General features: G+C 40.4%; 1 protein-coding gene and 1 pseudogene across 4 annotated transcripts in view; both read right to left on the reverse strand.

The window, feature by feature from the left end:
• RALGAPB (Ral GTPase activating protein non-catalytic subunit beta) overlaps nt 1–13,137 on the reverse strand; it is an 82,779-nt gene that overhangs the window by 30,998 nt on the left and 38,644 nt on the right. For all 4 annotated transcript variants that reach the window (XM_070420986.1, XM_070420985.1, XM_070420984.1 and 1 more), the window contains 3 exons: nt 8,771–8,953; nt 6,941–7,092; nt 1,751–1,938 (listed from right to left, as the gene is read on the reverse strand). In XM_070420986.1, the coding sequence (XP_070277087.1) occupies nt 1,751–1,938; nt 6,941–7,092; nt 8,771–8,953 (523 nt within the window). The remainder of the gene's footprint in view (nt 1–1,750; nt 1,939–6,940; nt 7,093–8,770; nt 8,954–13,137) is intronic.
• LOC139014288 (small ribosomal subunit protein uS3-like) lies at nt 11,123–12,052 on the reverse strand (annotated as a pseudogene).

Raw genomic sequence — 13,137 nt, forward strand, 5'->3', positions numbered from 1 at the left:
AAGTTCAGGGGCAGGAAAAGGTAGGTAAAGAACTCAGGATGGAATTCCTGAGTAACCCAGATCCTTCTTCTTATTTCCTTTCTTAGTCTCCAGTGGGGGAGTCAAAGTTGTTCACAATTCTCTCTCATTTCCTCTATTAGCTATTACAATAAACTATTAAGGTATCTTTGTAAATCTGTAAATCCTAATTTTTATTTTTTATTTTTGGTAGACTTCTAATGAAATGTAAATGTAAAAAAATCTGGAAAAGGCCAGGACACCCAGAGGGGATACTGGGATTTTACAGACTCCTCAGCAGGCTGTTTAGGAGAAGGAATCATAAAATTAGGCAGATGACAGGGAATAAGACTCAAGTAAACCCTAGGTCTGGGATAGAGAAGGAAGAGAGAAGACTTGGGACCAGCACTTCTGGAGTTGGGCAATTATTAAAAGCCCCATCTATTCCATATTAAAATCTCTGTATCTTACCACAACACAATGAAAACTTATGATGATATTCATTTACCCCTGAACTTCGGGGAAATGTCTAATTTTTCATTTTTATGGATTTATGAGATCCTACTTATATATTCTCTCAAGAATTTGCATGGGACTCTAAGACCCGTTCACCTTTGCGAAGGTAAGAAGGTAAATCTTTAAGTGAGAAAACCCTATCACTGAGGGGCAATGATAACAAAGGGACGGTATGAGGTTCAGAAAATTTGGATTCTAGTTCTAGTCATACTTCTAAAGTGGACAAGCCTCAGTTTCTTCACCTGTAAATAAGGGAACTGTACACTAGGTGATTCCCTGGGTCCCTGTATGCCCACAGATTCTGTAACCTTCACTTTCTTTCTCCTTTCTAGCAATAAGAGTCTGAGAACATGCTTCCTTTATATACTGGCTTTACATACATCAGGAAAAAAATGTATTTTCAGTAGTCTTGCTTATAGTGGTAATCACATACTTTGAGATGGTTTATATTTGGTGGAGGAAGAAGAGGAAAACAGTGAATGTTGTGTCCATAGAAAATCACTGAAGGGTTTTCAGGGCACTGGCATGGTCAGATCTGTATTTGAGGATGAATACAATGGTAGCAGCAAGAAGGATGGAGATAAGGGTAACAAATTTCGGAATTGGAAGGAGAGTGTATCAGACCAGACAGGAAACCACAGCAATAATCTAGGTAAGAAATAATAAGGCCCTGCATTTGAATATACTGGGAGAGCAGTTTAATATGGAATAGATGGGGCCTTTAATAATTGCCCAACTCCAGAAGAGAAAAGAAAAGAGTCACTGGGTAGGTAGAAATCAATTATATAAGGGAATAACAGAAAAAAACAGGCAAGACAAAGATGACTCCTCAAATTTCCACCTCTAAGGGTGAGACCAGTGACTGAAATAGAACACTGTGGAGTGGGGCAGGATCCAAAGTTCAAGAAGAAAGGAAAAGTAATAATGATTTTTAAACATAGTAAAAAAACAACAACAGAAAATGGCCCACTAAAATAAACATTTTATAAAACTATAGAGGTCTTTTCTGATATTCCAGATACACATTAAGGGCCTCTAAAAGATTCTATATAATATGTATATTCCATTTTCTGACCTTCCGTTTTTCATTCGCTATTATCCCACAGCTAGACATCTTTCTGACAAATACACAATTGCTTAGAATTTGCATTCTTTCCTTCCCTGAAGGAAATAGCTTGCTCGTACTGATGAATATGATGATATAGCTGTGGAGAAAGCCCAAAGTGCTGAAACTTACTCTGTTCATTTCCAAGAGGCTGCTCCAGCATTGCCAGGATGACACTGTTATCCAGGACAAAGTACCGGAAGCTATGCTTGTTTATGGTTGGCAGCCTGGAGTATTTAATCAAAGTGGTCTCATTCACCAAACTACAAGGAGAGGCAGGACCACTGGGTGAAGGAAATGCACCAAGCAACTGCATAATACTATGGAGAATACAAAAGATAACAGTTAATTCCCACAGTAAAATCTTAAGTTTACCTCATGTGTCAATGTGTCCTTCTGCACTTTTGATTTTAATCGACCCGGCCATGCTTCCACTTTGCAGGTCAGATTTACTCCCTGTGGTAGATGCCTTGATGTGCCGTCCAGATTGCCCCCTCCACTGAAAGATTCACTCCCCTAGTTGCAGGAAGATGGTGGCCACAACTTTCAGCTGATCTCTTTCCAAGAGGAGCCCTGGGCCAACAAGAACCACCTCACCTAAGATCACAGCTACCTCCTGGGCCAGTCCATACCCAACGAATGGCTGATGCAGGGATATAAAGTTTCAGTCCTCTTGCCCCAATTTCAGAAAACTCTGAAGTGCCAACTCAGTTCCAGATCTCTTTGTTGTGACTGCTCACAGTTTAGTTCTTCCCTATGAGGGAGTGAAGGAATATTGCTTCCTTCTCTCCTTCATAGGGGTTGATCCTGAGAGCACTTTCCAATAAACTTTTTTGCAAGCAAATTTCTCTCTCGGAGTTTGCTACCCAGGGAACCTAATCAACCACACTTCCAAAGCACCTAAAGATAAAGATACATTAAAATTTTTTGTGTGTTCATCTTTCAAAATTATGCTAGCTAAAGCATTCTAGAGCTAGAAAAGCATAAACCAAACCCGCTCAAATTTTCAGATGAGGAAACTCAGGCTCAGAAGAGATAAGTGATCATTTAAAAGACCAGAGTAGATATTGTCCTCATTTTCCAGATAAGAAACTTGATGCATTAATAGTTACACTTTGCAAAACTGCTATAATTATCAAATGAGAAGATATAAAAGAACTGATCTGGACATTGGAATTCAACTGATCAAGCCTTAACATTCAGATATGTTTATATTCATAGAGATTTTTGCACACATTCAACAAATAACATACATAACACTTCACACATTATTTTATTTAGTTACCATAGCAATCCTATGAGATAGATAGCACTATTATTCCCATTTTGTAATGAAGAAATTGAAGCACAGAGAGAATGTATCTTGTAATGAAAACATAAGATTTTATTTTGTGGTCCTAATATTATTACCTGACCTTTCATATGTAACTCATTTGGAAAGGTAATATTCCCCAACACCACTTTTATCATCTCAATCCTCACCTCGAGTAGCATCTCCCTTTCTCTTTAATTCTAATGCTTGAACTCAAACATTTCTGATAATGAAAGGCAACATTGCTCAATATATTTTTTCCTTCTATTTTCTCTCTTCCTAAGAGGAGGACTATCTAAGAATTTCAAGGACCAGGAAAGTTTCATGATGGATCAAGCCTAAGGATTTGGGAATAATAGGTGACATACCAGTAATGGGAACATGTGGCTTTAGTTTTCTAAAAACGGGACGAAGATGGCTGTCACAAAGCATATGAATCATGTGAGCTTGCTTGTGTTCTATGCAAGGTTCTAAGAAATTATCAAATAGGTTGCTCACCAGGGAATAGGTCACTAAGATCAAATCTCACCAGCCTAACCACATTTTCTCTTCTTGATGGTGACTAAACTGGAAAGGCAGAGCATTACCTTGAAATAAAGACATGTGAGTATTTGAGTGTATCATGACAAACCTACAGATAAGATTTTAAAATACCTGTGAACCTGAAGGAAAATTTCCTATGATGTGCTTTGTGAGTTTACCTTTCCTTCAATATTTTTATCAGTGCCTTTGATTAGGACACACAAGGTAGGCTCATTAAATCTGTAGTTGACCAAAAGTTGAGCTGCAGAGTTAATATACCAAAGCTGGGATCCAAAAAAATCTTAAAGGACTAAAATAAATAAATGAATAAAGAAAGAAAGCAAACCTTACACGAAAAAAATTTCAGGTTTAAATATAAAGTTCTGCCCTAGCCAGTTTGGCTCAGAGGATAGAGCGTCAGCCTGCGGACCGAAGGGTCCCAGGTTCGATTCTGGTCAAGGGCATGTACCTTGGTAGCAGGCACATCTCCAGTGTGTGTGTGTCGGGGGGGGTGGGGGGAGTGTAGGAGGCAGCTGATATGATGTTTCTCTCTCATCGATGTTTCTAACTCTCTATCCCTCTCCCTTCCTCTCTGTAAAAAATCAATAAAATATATTTAAAATAAATAAATAAAATAAAGTTCTGTACATTACATCCAAATGCCCTCCAACAGATGAAAGACTCAAAAGATTTTGCAGAACTAATGCAAATCAATAGGTTACCAAAAATCCAATGTAGTCTTCAAGTACATTTAAATGAAAATATATTTTACAGAGTCTAAAATATCAGTCCACATCTAGCATATTATACTCAGCAAATGATCTTTAAGAGGTGCATAGTCAAAGCTACGCCATTAAGAGGAGAATGACCAGGATGACAAAGGTACTTGGTTCCCCTGTCATATAAAAAATAGTTGAAAGTACTGGCAGAAATGAACCAGAGAACGAACATTGTCTTTCAGACATACTGTTTAGAAAAAAAATTTGAATCAGAACCAATGAGTAGGAGTTAAAGTGGGAGAGATTTCAGTTCAATGTAAACATCAGGTTTTTAACAATTAAAATGAAATGGGTAACCTTGGGGTCAGATATCCCAGAATCAGAAGCTAAATAACAAGTCTGTCTTAAAGTGACTTAAGCGGAGAGGCTGCTGAAATGACTTTCAAAAGCCCTAATTCTGGATTTATATTAGTACACCAAGGGGAAAAACCCAAGCAGGCAATCTATACTCCATCATTGTCTACTGTGTGCTCAGCACTGTGCATGGTGTGAAGAACAAACTTGGCCTCTACCCAGGTTGAGAAGAACACTGGCATGTATCAGACATAACCAGGTATGAGAATTCCATGCTCTACAGTAAGGTCAGACTGAATGAGCATCCAGGAACAGAAAAGAGTCATCATGCAGAAGCAGAACAACCAAAGAAGGTCCCATGGAGGTAGCTAGATTTGAGGTGAGCACTGAACAACGGAAGATGTAGCCTAGAGAAGAGGGAAGTCCTGAAAACCAGGGGTCGTATGTAGACAGGTATGAGTATGCCCTGTTTACGGCCATGAGTGGCTTTCATGGCAAAACGGATGTGCTGTGAAAGATCAGACAGTTCAAGTGGGGGAAGAATAAGGAGGCCCTTGAAAACCAGACCACAGCATTCACAGAATATTCCGTTTTCTATCACTCAAGCAGCAGAATAAGAAGTTCAGCAATACAATGCAAAATGAACTAGAAAGGTAGGAGACTGAAAACAGGAAAATCAGGCAAGAAGTAGGGTCTCGGCCAAGATGCTATCTGAGGTTAGAGGAAATGGAGGAAACACTTTCGAAAGTAAAGTTTATTAGACTCAGTCACTAGCTTCATATGGGGAATGACATATAAATAAAAAAAGCCAAAATTCTGTGTGCATAACTGGAAAACAGCAGTGATACAGACATAAAGCTATAATTGTAAAGGAAGAGAGAAATTTGGTTTTGGGCATATTTCATGATGATAGGACTATTCAAAGCACTCTTCAAGATTGGATAAGTTGCCAGTAGAGACAAGACTAGATTCGGGAGTCGCATCCCAGGGCTCTCTTCTTTTATAATGCTTTTAAATCTATTTCTATTAGTACACCAAGGGGAAAAAGCCATCCAGGCAATCTCAACTGTGGTCTTCTCTCTGAACGTTTATTATTTCTAGTACTCATTCATATTTTTCTGATTTTCTAGCTATTAGCCAAACCTTCACAAAGTCACTAAGAGCCAGCATTAGCATAGTAACAGGACTAAACTAAAGCCAGTACACTTTTAGAACTACTGAATGACCTAAGCCCATGAAAAACAGAAAAAAATCCAACTTTATTGTATGTATCCTAAGTTATCAACACACCACTGAACTCCAAAGATTCTGAGATCTTGGTAAGGGCTGATTTATGTACATATCTTCAAGCAGTCTTACCTACCACATAACTAAGCCCAAGATAAGCCAACCCAGACTGACATGACATTGCTCCTTCCTGCTTTTTTATTGGTCTGGGTCTTCATCTACATTTATCCTGTGGCAAGCACCATCTTTCCACCTGTACTGATTCAACCTAATCTTCTCCACTTACCTCTTCCTCACAGTTCATAAATGTGCCTAAATTGCCTTCTTTACATCCTTCTACTTTCATCACTTATCAGCCAAACACAAAGTCTCTCAACTCTTTCTGTTACTTTTTACCAACCTATCTCCCTTCTTCCACTACTAAAGTACTGAACAGGAATCTTCTCTTGCTGACTTACCCAACCTAGAGACTGGCTTATAGCTCAAACATTACTCATCCTCTAAAAGTTAGGTCCAATGTCATTTTCCCCAGGAATCTTATTTCAATTTGCCCTTATCTGGAAGTATTCATTTCCTCCTTCCAACTCCCCAGCATTTTATTTGTACTTCCTCCTCTTTGAGCACTTATTGTCCATGTAATAGTACAGCTAATTGTGTTTATATTTTACCTTCCCTAGTAGATAAGAAGCTCTTTGAGGATGATAAATCTGATTTTTCATTGTGATCCTATTACCAGTTCATAAGAGGGAGTTCCTAAAACTTGGATGAATGAACCTTTAATATAGTATAATATAAATGGTGTAACAGAGAATACAGACCACTGAGCTAGAAAGCAAGAGACCTGACAGTGTGACCCAGACAGATCCTTTCTCTGGATGCAGGCATCAAGTCAGGATGTGGAATTAGGTTCTCCAAAATCCTTTCCAACTCTAACATGGTATGACCTGAATTAATGTCAATCAACATAAAAAAAGGACCTCAACTCTCAGGCCCAAGTTCCTGGTTTCTTTCCGTCAAAAAAAAGAAAAAAAAAAAAAGACATTTTCTTCCCTAGTTTATTTCTGTAGAAAAGGTATCCTAAAGGGGTTGCACCACTTAATGCTAAAAAACTGAGGAGGAGAAAAAACAAGGATTACAGCTAACCCCAACAAATTTCTAGGCATATTCCCTATGCAGTCACTTTCATACCATGTTAGGGTGGCTTCAGCAGCATCCTTTACCCTCATAGAAGCAGGGTTTGGCTCCTTATCTCCTTTGTACTTGACCTCTTGCTCACTGCTCTTGGACTTACTTCCCGAAATACCCAGTTCCACAATCTCCAGTACTTCCTTAAGACAGTCCTAGAAGCAGGAAAGGCGAATCAGTTTTTATAATACACCTATCTTATAAGACAAGGAAACACATCAAATGTTAATAGTGGTTGTGTTCTGGTAGTGGGGCTCTAGTTTCTTTCTCATTTTCTTTAATAGGTATATATAAATTTCATAATAATAAACTCCCCCCAATTTTTTTAAAGAAATAAATTTGAGTGTTCAGAGAGTTAGATAATAAGTAATGATAAATTCAATTCAATTTTATTAGTCATAGTTCTTACAAAACTACCTCAGATTATAAATCATGAAAGCCCAAATGAAAGAAATGTAACTGTAATCTATTAAACCTGGATGGTTTAAAACATGCTAGGTTATCCAAAGAGAAGTTCATCAATTATTGACAGTTTTAAGCAATTTCTGGTATCATAACTTTAGAAGCCTTAATGAAAATGACTAAGATTTAATAAAAAGAATTATTTTTTAAACTGCATAAGGCTCTAAATAAATATCCACTATGCTTGATATCTCTTCTTTTATTTTCACTGTGAATTCACTCTAACTGCCTGCCTCCCCATAAAAAAAAGTATTACATAGAATAATGGCAGAGAAAGCAGCCTAGATATCTGTGCCCCCACAAAAGCAGGGAAACATGCGTGAAATGAAATTTTTAGATACAAGCAACCTTTGCAGACCAGCCTTGCTTTAGGTTGGTCGCCTGGCTATCAATTGCCTTTCTTGGTTTGGTAATGGGTTACCAAAGTGCCTTCTGGCCATCTCAAAGCTATCACCCTTTTAAGAAAGAACATTCCCACCCTAGCCAGTTTGGCTCAGTGGATAGAGCACTGGCCCATGGACTGAAGGGTCTCGGGTTCAATTCTGGTCAAGGGCAGGTACCTCAATTGCAGGCTTGATCCCGGCTCTGGTCGGAGCATGTGTGGGAGGCAACCTAACGATGTGTCTCTCTCACATTGATGTTTCTGTCTCTCTGTCTCTCCCCCTCCCTTCCACTCTCTCCAAAAATCAATGGAAAAATATCCTCAGGTGAGGATTAACAAAAAAAGAAAGAAGAACTCAAATAAATGAGTCAAGTCCTCTTTTTTTTTTTTTTTTTTAATATTTGCACTTTTTTTTTTATTAGTTGACAAACATGTATGAGGACAATTATGCTACTCACCTGAACTGATTTAATTTCTGGAAGTTGTCTATGTCTAAAGTGTGAATTTAACTCTGTGATAGCATTTTTTACATTAAACAAAAAAAAAATTAGGTCAAGGCTATTCTTGGAATCACTAAGAATATGGTTGAATAGTATGCAAAAAGCATAAACATTTATAGTTAACTAACTGTTAACTGTGACAAAAAGGAACTTCTATTGAGCTGGGTATAAAATAACAAGTCATTTTACACAAATGGCCCCAATTCTAATTTTAAATCCTAATTTAACTCTTTTGGTATATATGTAACAAATTGTGATGAGGGTCCTCTTCTTTTAATAGAACTTCTCTATGGGTTCATTTGCAACCAAATATAAGTATGACAGTTTTTGAATTGTGCTCAAAAGGATAAGTGTTCTATTGAAATATAACAAGTACATTCAGTTTAAAGTATGCAATATAGTACTTACATTTATATATTCTCTTTTAAAAGATATTTTCCCAACATACATTTTATTTCTATTTATTGTTTTAAGATGTAGTAAACTAACCTTTTCATCAAGCATGTCAGGATGCTCTGTCAGCCAGACACAGAGACATTGAAAAGCTGCCACTATCATGGAGTGCAGGTCCCGGGAGTGATGAGGAGCTGGCCGACTACACTGGTACACAATGTAGCTGCAGACAGAACTGATGGCTCGCTTCCGGTCTCCGGAATCAACCATCACCTTCACCTGAGCATATTCATATGGGGAACACAGTTAGCCAGGAACCATTATACCAATTTTAAAGCATCTGCACTGAGGCCTGGCCTTTCTGAGAATGTAACACACCACAGGAAACCTTGCTTCTAAAACATTATTTATATAAGGAAATCAGACTATTCATAGGTATTATAATACTCTATATAAAAACAGAGGGCATTTTTCAAATCTTAAAGTAGTATTTCATTTTAGTATACTTTTTCATGCCCTAAAACCTAAACTCATAGGATGCATCTACTCACCATTGCCAGAGATCAAAAGAATAGCTGGCAATAGAACATGTACACATTTTTTGAGCCCCCCAACCCAATCCCACAATGATGTTATGGGGCTATAAAGTTCTATGGGCAGCTGCCCAGAGGTATAATCAACATACAGTAAACTAGACATATTTAAAGTGTACACTTTAGCCCTGACCGGTTTGGCTCAGTGGATAGAGCATCGCCCTGTGGATTGAAGGGTCCCCAGGTTCGATTCCAGTCAAGGGCATGTACCTTGGTTGCGGGCACATCCCCAGTAGGTGGTGTGCAGGAGGCAGCTGATTGATGTTTCTCTCTCATCGATGTTTCTAACTCTCTATCCCTCTCCCTTCCTCTCTGTGAAAAATCAATAAAATAAATTTTAAAGTGTACACTTTAATAAATTTTGGCATAAGTATATATCTGTGAACTATCACCACAATCAAGATAGTGGATATATCCATCACCCCCAAAATCTCATGTAGCTTGTAATCCTTCCTCCAACTCCCTTTATCCTCCTCCCTAGATTACTGATGATCTGCTGTCACTATAGGTTAACTAGCATAATTATTTTGAGATTTATCCACAATTTTGGGTATGTGTATCAAATGCTCATTCCTTTTTATTTCTGAGTAGTATTCTAATGTACGGCTATTGCACAATTAATCCAGTCACCCACTGACTGACATTTGGGTTGTTTCCGGATTCTGGGTATCTATAATAATAAAAGCACAATATGCTAATTAGACCAGACATCCTTCCAGACCACTTTCTGGACAAAGCCGGGGCTGCAAGAGAAGCCTGGGTCCCAGTGCCTGCCGTTGGCCAGAGGGAAGCCCGGGTCCTGAGTGCCAAAGGGAAGCCGGTGCCAGCAGCCGGGGGAAGGAAGGCCTACTCTTGCATGAATTTTGTGCATCGGGCCTCTAGTCCTATATAATAAAAGGCCAATATGCAAATCGACTGAACAGCAGAACAACCGGTCACTATGATATGTACTGACCACCAGGGGGCAGACACTCAACGCAGGAGCTGCTCCCAGGTGGTCAGTGTGCTCCCACAGGGAGAGCGCCGCTCAGCCAGAAGCCCTGAGCTGGGCTCACAGGCTGGCAAGCACAGCAGCAATGATGGGAGCCTCTTCCACCTCTAAGGCAGTGCTAAGGAGCAGCGAGCCTGGCTTCTGGCTGGTGAGCGCAGCGGCGGTGAGGGGAGCCTCTCCTGCCTCCGCTGCAGGCAGGTGGTAAGGAGCGAGGGGTCCCAGACTATGAGAGCCCCAGATTGCGAGAGCGATGTCTGACTGCCAGCTTACGCACAATCCCCAGGGATAGGGCCTAAGCCAGCAGGCGGACATCCCCTGAGGGCTCCCAGACTGTGAGAAGGCGCAGGCCGAGCTGAGGGACCCCCCCCTGCCCTGTGCCCCCTGAGTGCACAAATATCGTGCACCAGGCCTCTAGTTACAAATAAAGTTGCTATGAACGTTCATGTACAAGTCTTTGTATGGATATATGCTCCTAGTAGTGGAGTGATTGGGTCATATGATAGACGTATGTTTAACTTTTTAAGGAACTGCCAAGCTGTTTTCTAAAATGACTGTCCCATTTAACATTCCCTTCAACAGTATTGGAAATTCCAGTTCCTTCACGTCCTTACCTACATTTGGTATGGTCAGTCTTTTCAATTTTAGCCATCCTAATAGGTATGGAGTGGTAACTCATAGTGTTTTAATTGCATTTTCCTAATAACTAGTGATATTGAGCATCTTTTCATGTGCTTATTTGCGATATGTATATTTTCTTTGGTAAAATGTCTGCTCAAATCTTTTCCCCATTTTTTAATTGGGTTGTTTGTTGTATTAATGAGGGGTTTTGTTGTTATTATTGTTTTGTCTTTTTAAAAGATGTTATTAAAGGTCTTTACAAAGCAAGAACCACACTATCCAGATCCAGGTGCTAAGAAGAACCTGTTGTGCAGCAGGAACTGGCTAGAGCATGGCAGGTAGCTCTGGCTTCCTAACCTTATGTCCTGAGATAGATAGTGGATAGCATCTCATCTTTACGGTCTACAATGTTCATGTGGTTAGACAGGGACTTAGGGCCAATCTTATCATTTGGGTCCCAGGATAGCATGATCTTCACTTTGATGCCCAGCACACCTATCTGAGCACATATGGCACATGGTGGTACTGATATAGCTAACAGGGTCCCCACTGTAGATCATCAGACCATCCATAAACTTCATGGATCCAGCCCCTGTCTTTGGAGTTTCCCTGACCGCAGGACCTTGTAGCCCTTGGCCCCACTCTCCATGATGAACTGCAGTACCCCACAGCAGGCTCTCAACACAGCAACCCCCCCTGGAAGTTTGTAATGCAGAGACTCTGTGCAATGGCACACAGACCTCTTATGGCTACCTTAACTTCATAAAACTCTACAACAAAGCCCTCAGGGAAACTAAACTTCTAAACTACATCGGTCAATTCCTGGACCCACTGGTCCTTCTCACAAAGAACATTCTGCATCCCAGAGGCCAAGGCAATGATTTCTATGCTGGTTGATATAAGTCAGATCTCAATTCCAGGGTAGCACCTTCAGCAAGCCTCTAAGTGAGAACTCATTCAGTTTAGCTCTGAAAATGCCATCAACAACAAATTTTCTCTTCTTGGAAATTTGCACCACTATATTGCTATCATGCACCCAAAAGCAAAGGCTATTACTGAGTTTTGAGAGTTCTTTATTAAACTGGATATAAGTCCCTCATTGGATATATTTTGTAAAGATTTTCTCCCAATCTGTGTTTTGTCATCTCATTCTCTTAAGAGTATTTTTTGAAGAACAGTAGTTTATAACTTTGGTGAAGTCAAATTTAATAGTTTGCTTTTCTATGGTGCAATATGTAAGAAATCTTTGTATAACCTAAATCTTCATTAAATAACAAAGATTTTCTCCCATTCTAGCAGTTTTATAGTTTAGGTTTTCTATTTAAGGCTATAATCCATTTTGAGTTAATTTCTGTACATAGTGCAAGGTATGAACCAGTTCTTTTTTTATATATGAACTAGATGCCCGGTGCACAAATTTGTGCACCAGTGGGTTCCCTCAGCCTAGCCCACTTCATAAAACTTCAACTGTTTTATGTCTATATACAGTTATATATCTACAGATCTATAATTATCCTAAATTATCCTAAATGGCCTGATCCCCTCTCACAATCCAGGACCCCTCGGGGGATGTCAGGGAGCCGGTTTCAGCCCGATCCCCGCAGGCCAGGCCCAGGAACCCCACCAGTACATGAATCTGTGTACCGGGCCTCTAGTATGCATGTAAGATCTTTGGTTAATCTCTTCCCACCCTCCACTCTCCCTCCTTCCTTCTGAGATTCATCAGTCTGTTCCATGTTTCCATGCCTGTGCGTTGAGCATCTGCCCCCTAGTGGTCATTGCGCATCATAGCTACCAGATGGTCAGCTGGTCACTTAGGCTTTTATATATATATAGACTGGTGGCCCGGTGCACGAAATTCGTGCATGGAGTGGGAGGGTTCCCTCAGCCCAGCCTGCACCCTCTCCAATCGGACATCCCTCTCGCAATCTGGGACCACTGGCTCCTAACCACTCACCTGCCTGCCTGCCTGCCTGCCTTATCACCCCTAACTGCCTCTTCCTGATTGCCCCTAACCCCTCTGCCTATCTGCCTGATAGCCCCTAACCTCTCTGTCTGCCTGCCTGATCGCCCCTAACTGCCTCTGCCTGCTGGCCTGATCTCGCCTGCAACTGCTTCAGCCTGCCTGATCACCTCTAACTGCCCTCCCCTGCTGGCCTGATCTCGCCACCAACTGCCCTCCCCTGCCGGCCTCTCACCCCCAACTGTCCTCCCCTGCTGGCCTGGTTGCCCCCAACTGCCCTCCCCTGCCAGCCTGATCT

The sequence above is a fragment of the Myotis yumanensis genome, unplaced genomic scaffold, assembly GCF_028538775.1.
Source record: "Myotis yumanensis isolate MYYU_CA2020_CCGP unplaced genomic scaffold, mMyoYum1.0.hap1 SCAF_7, whole genome shotgun sequence".
Classification (NCBI taxonomy): Eukaryota; Metazoa; Chordata; class Mammalia; order Chiroptera; family Vespertilionidae; genus Myotis; species Myotis yumanensis.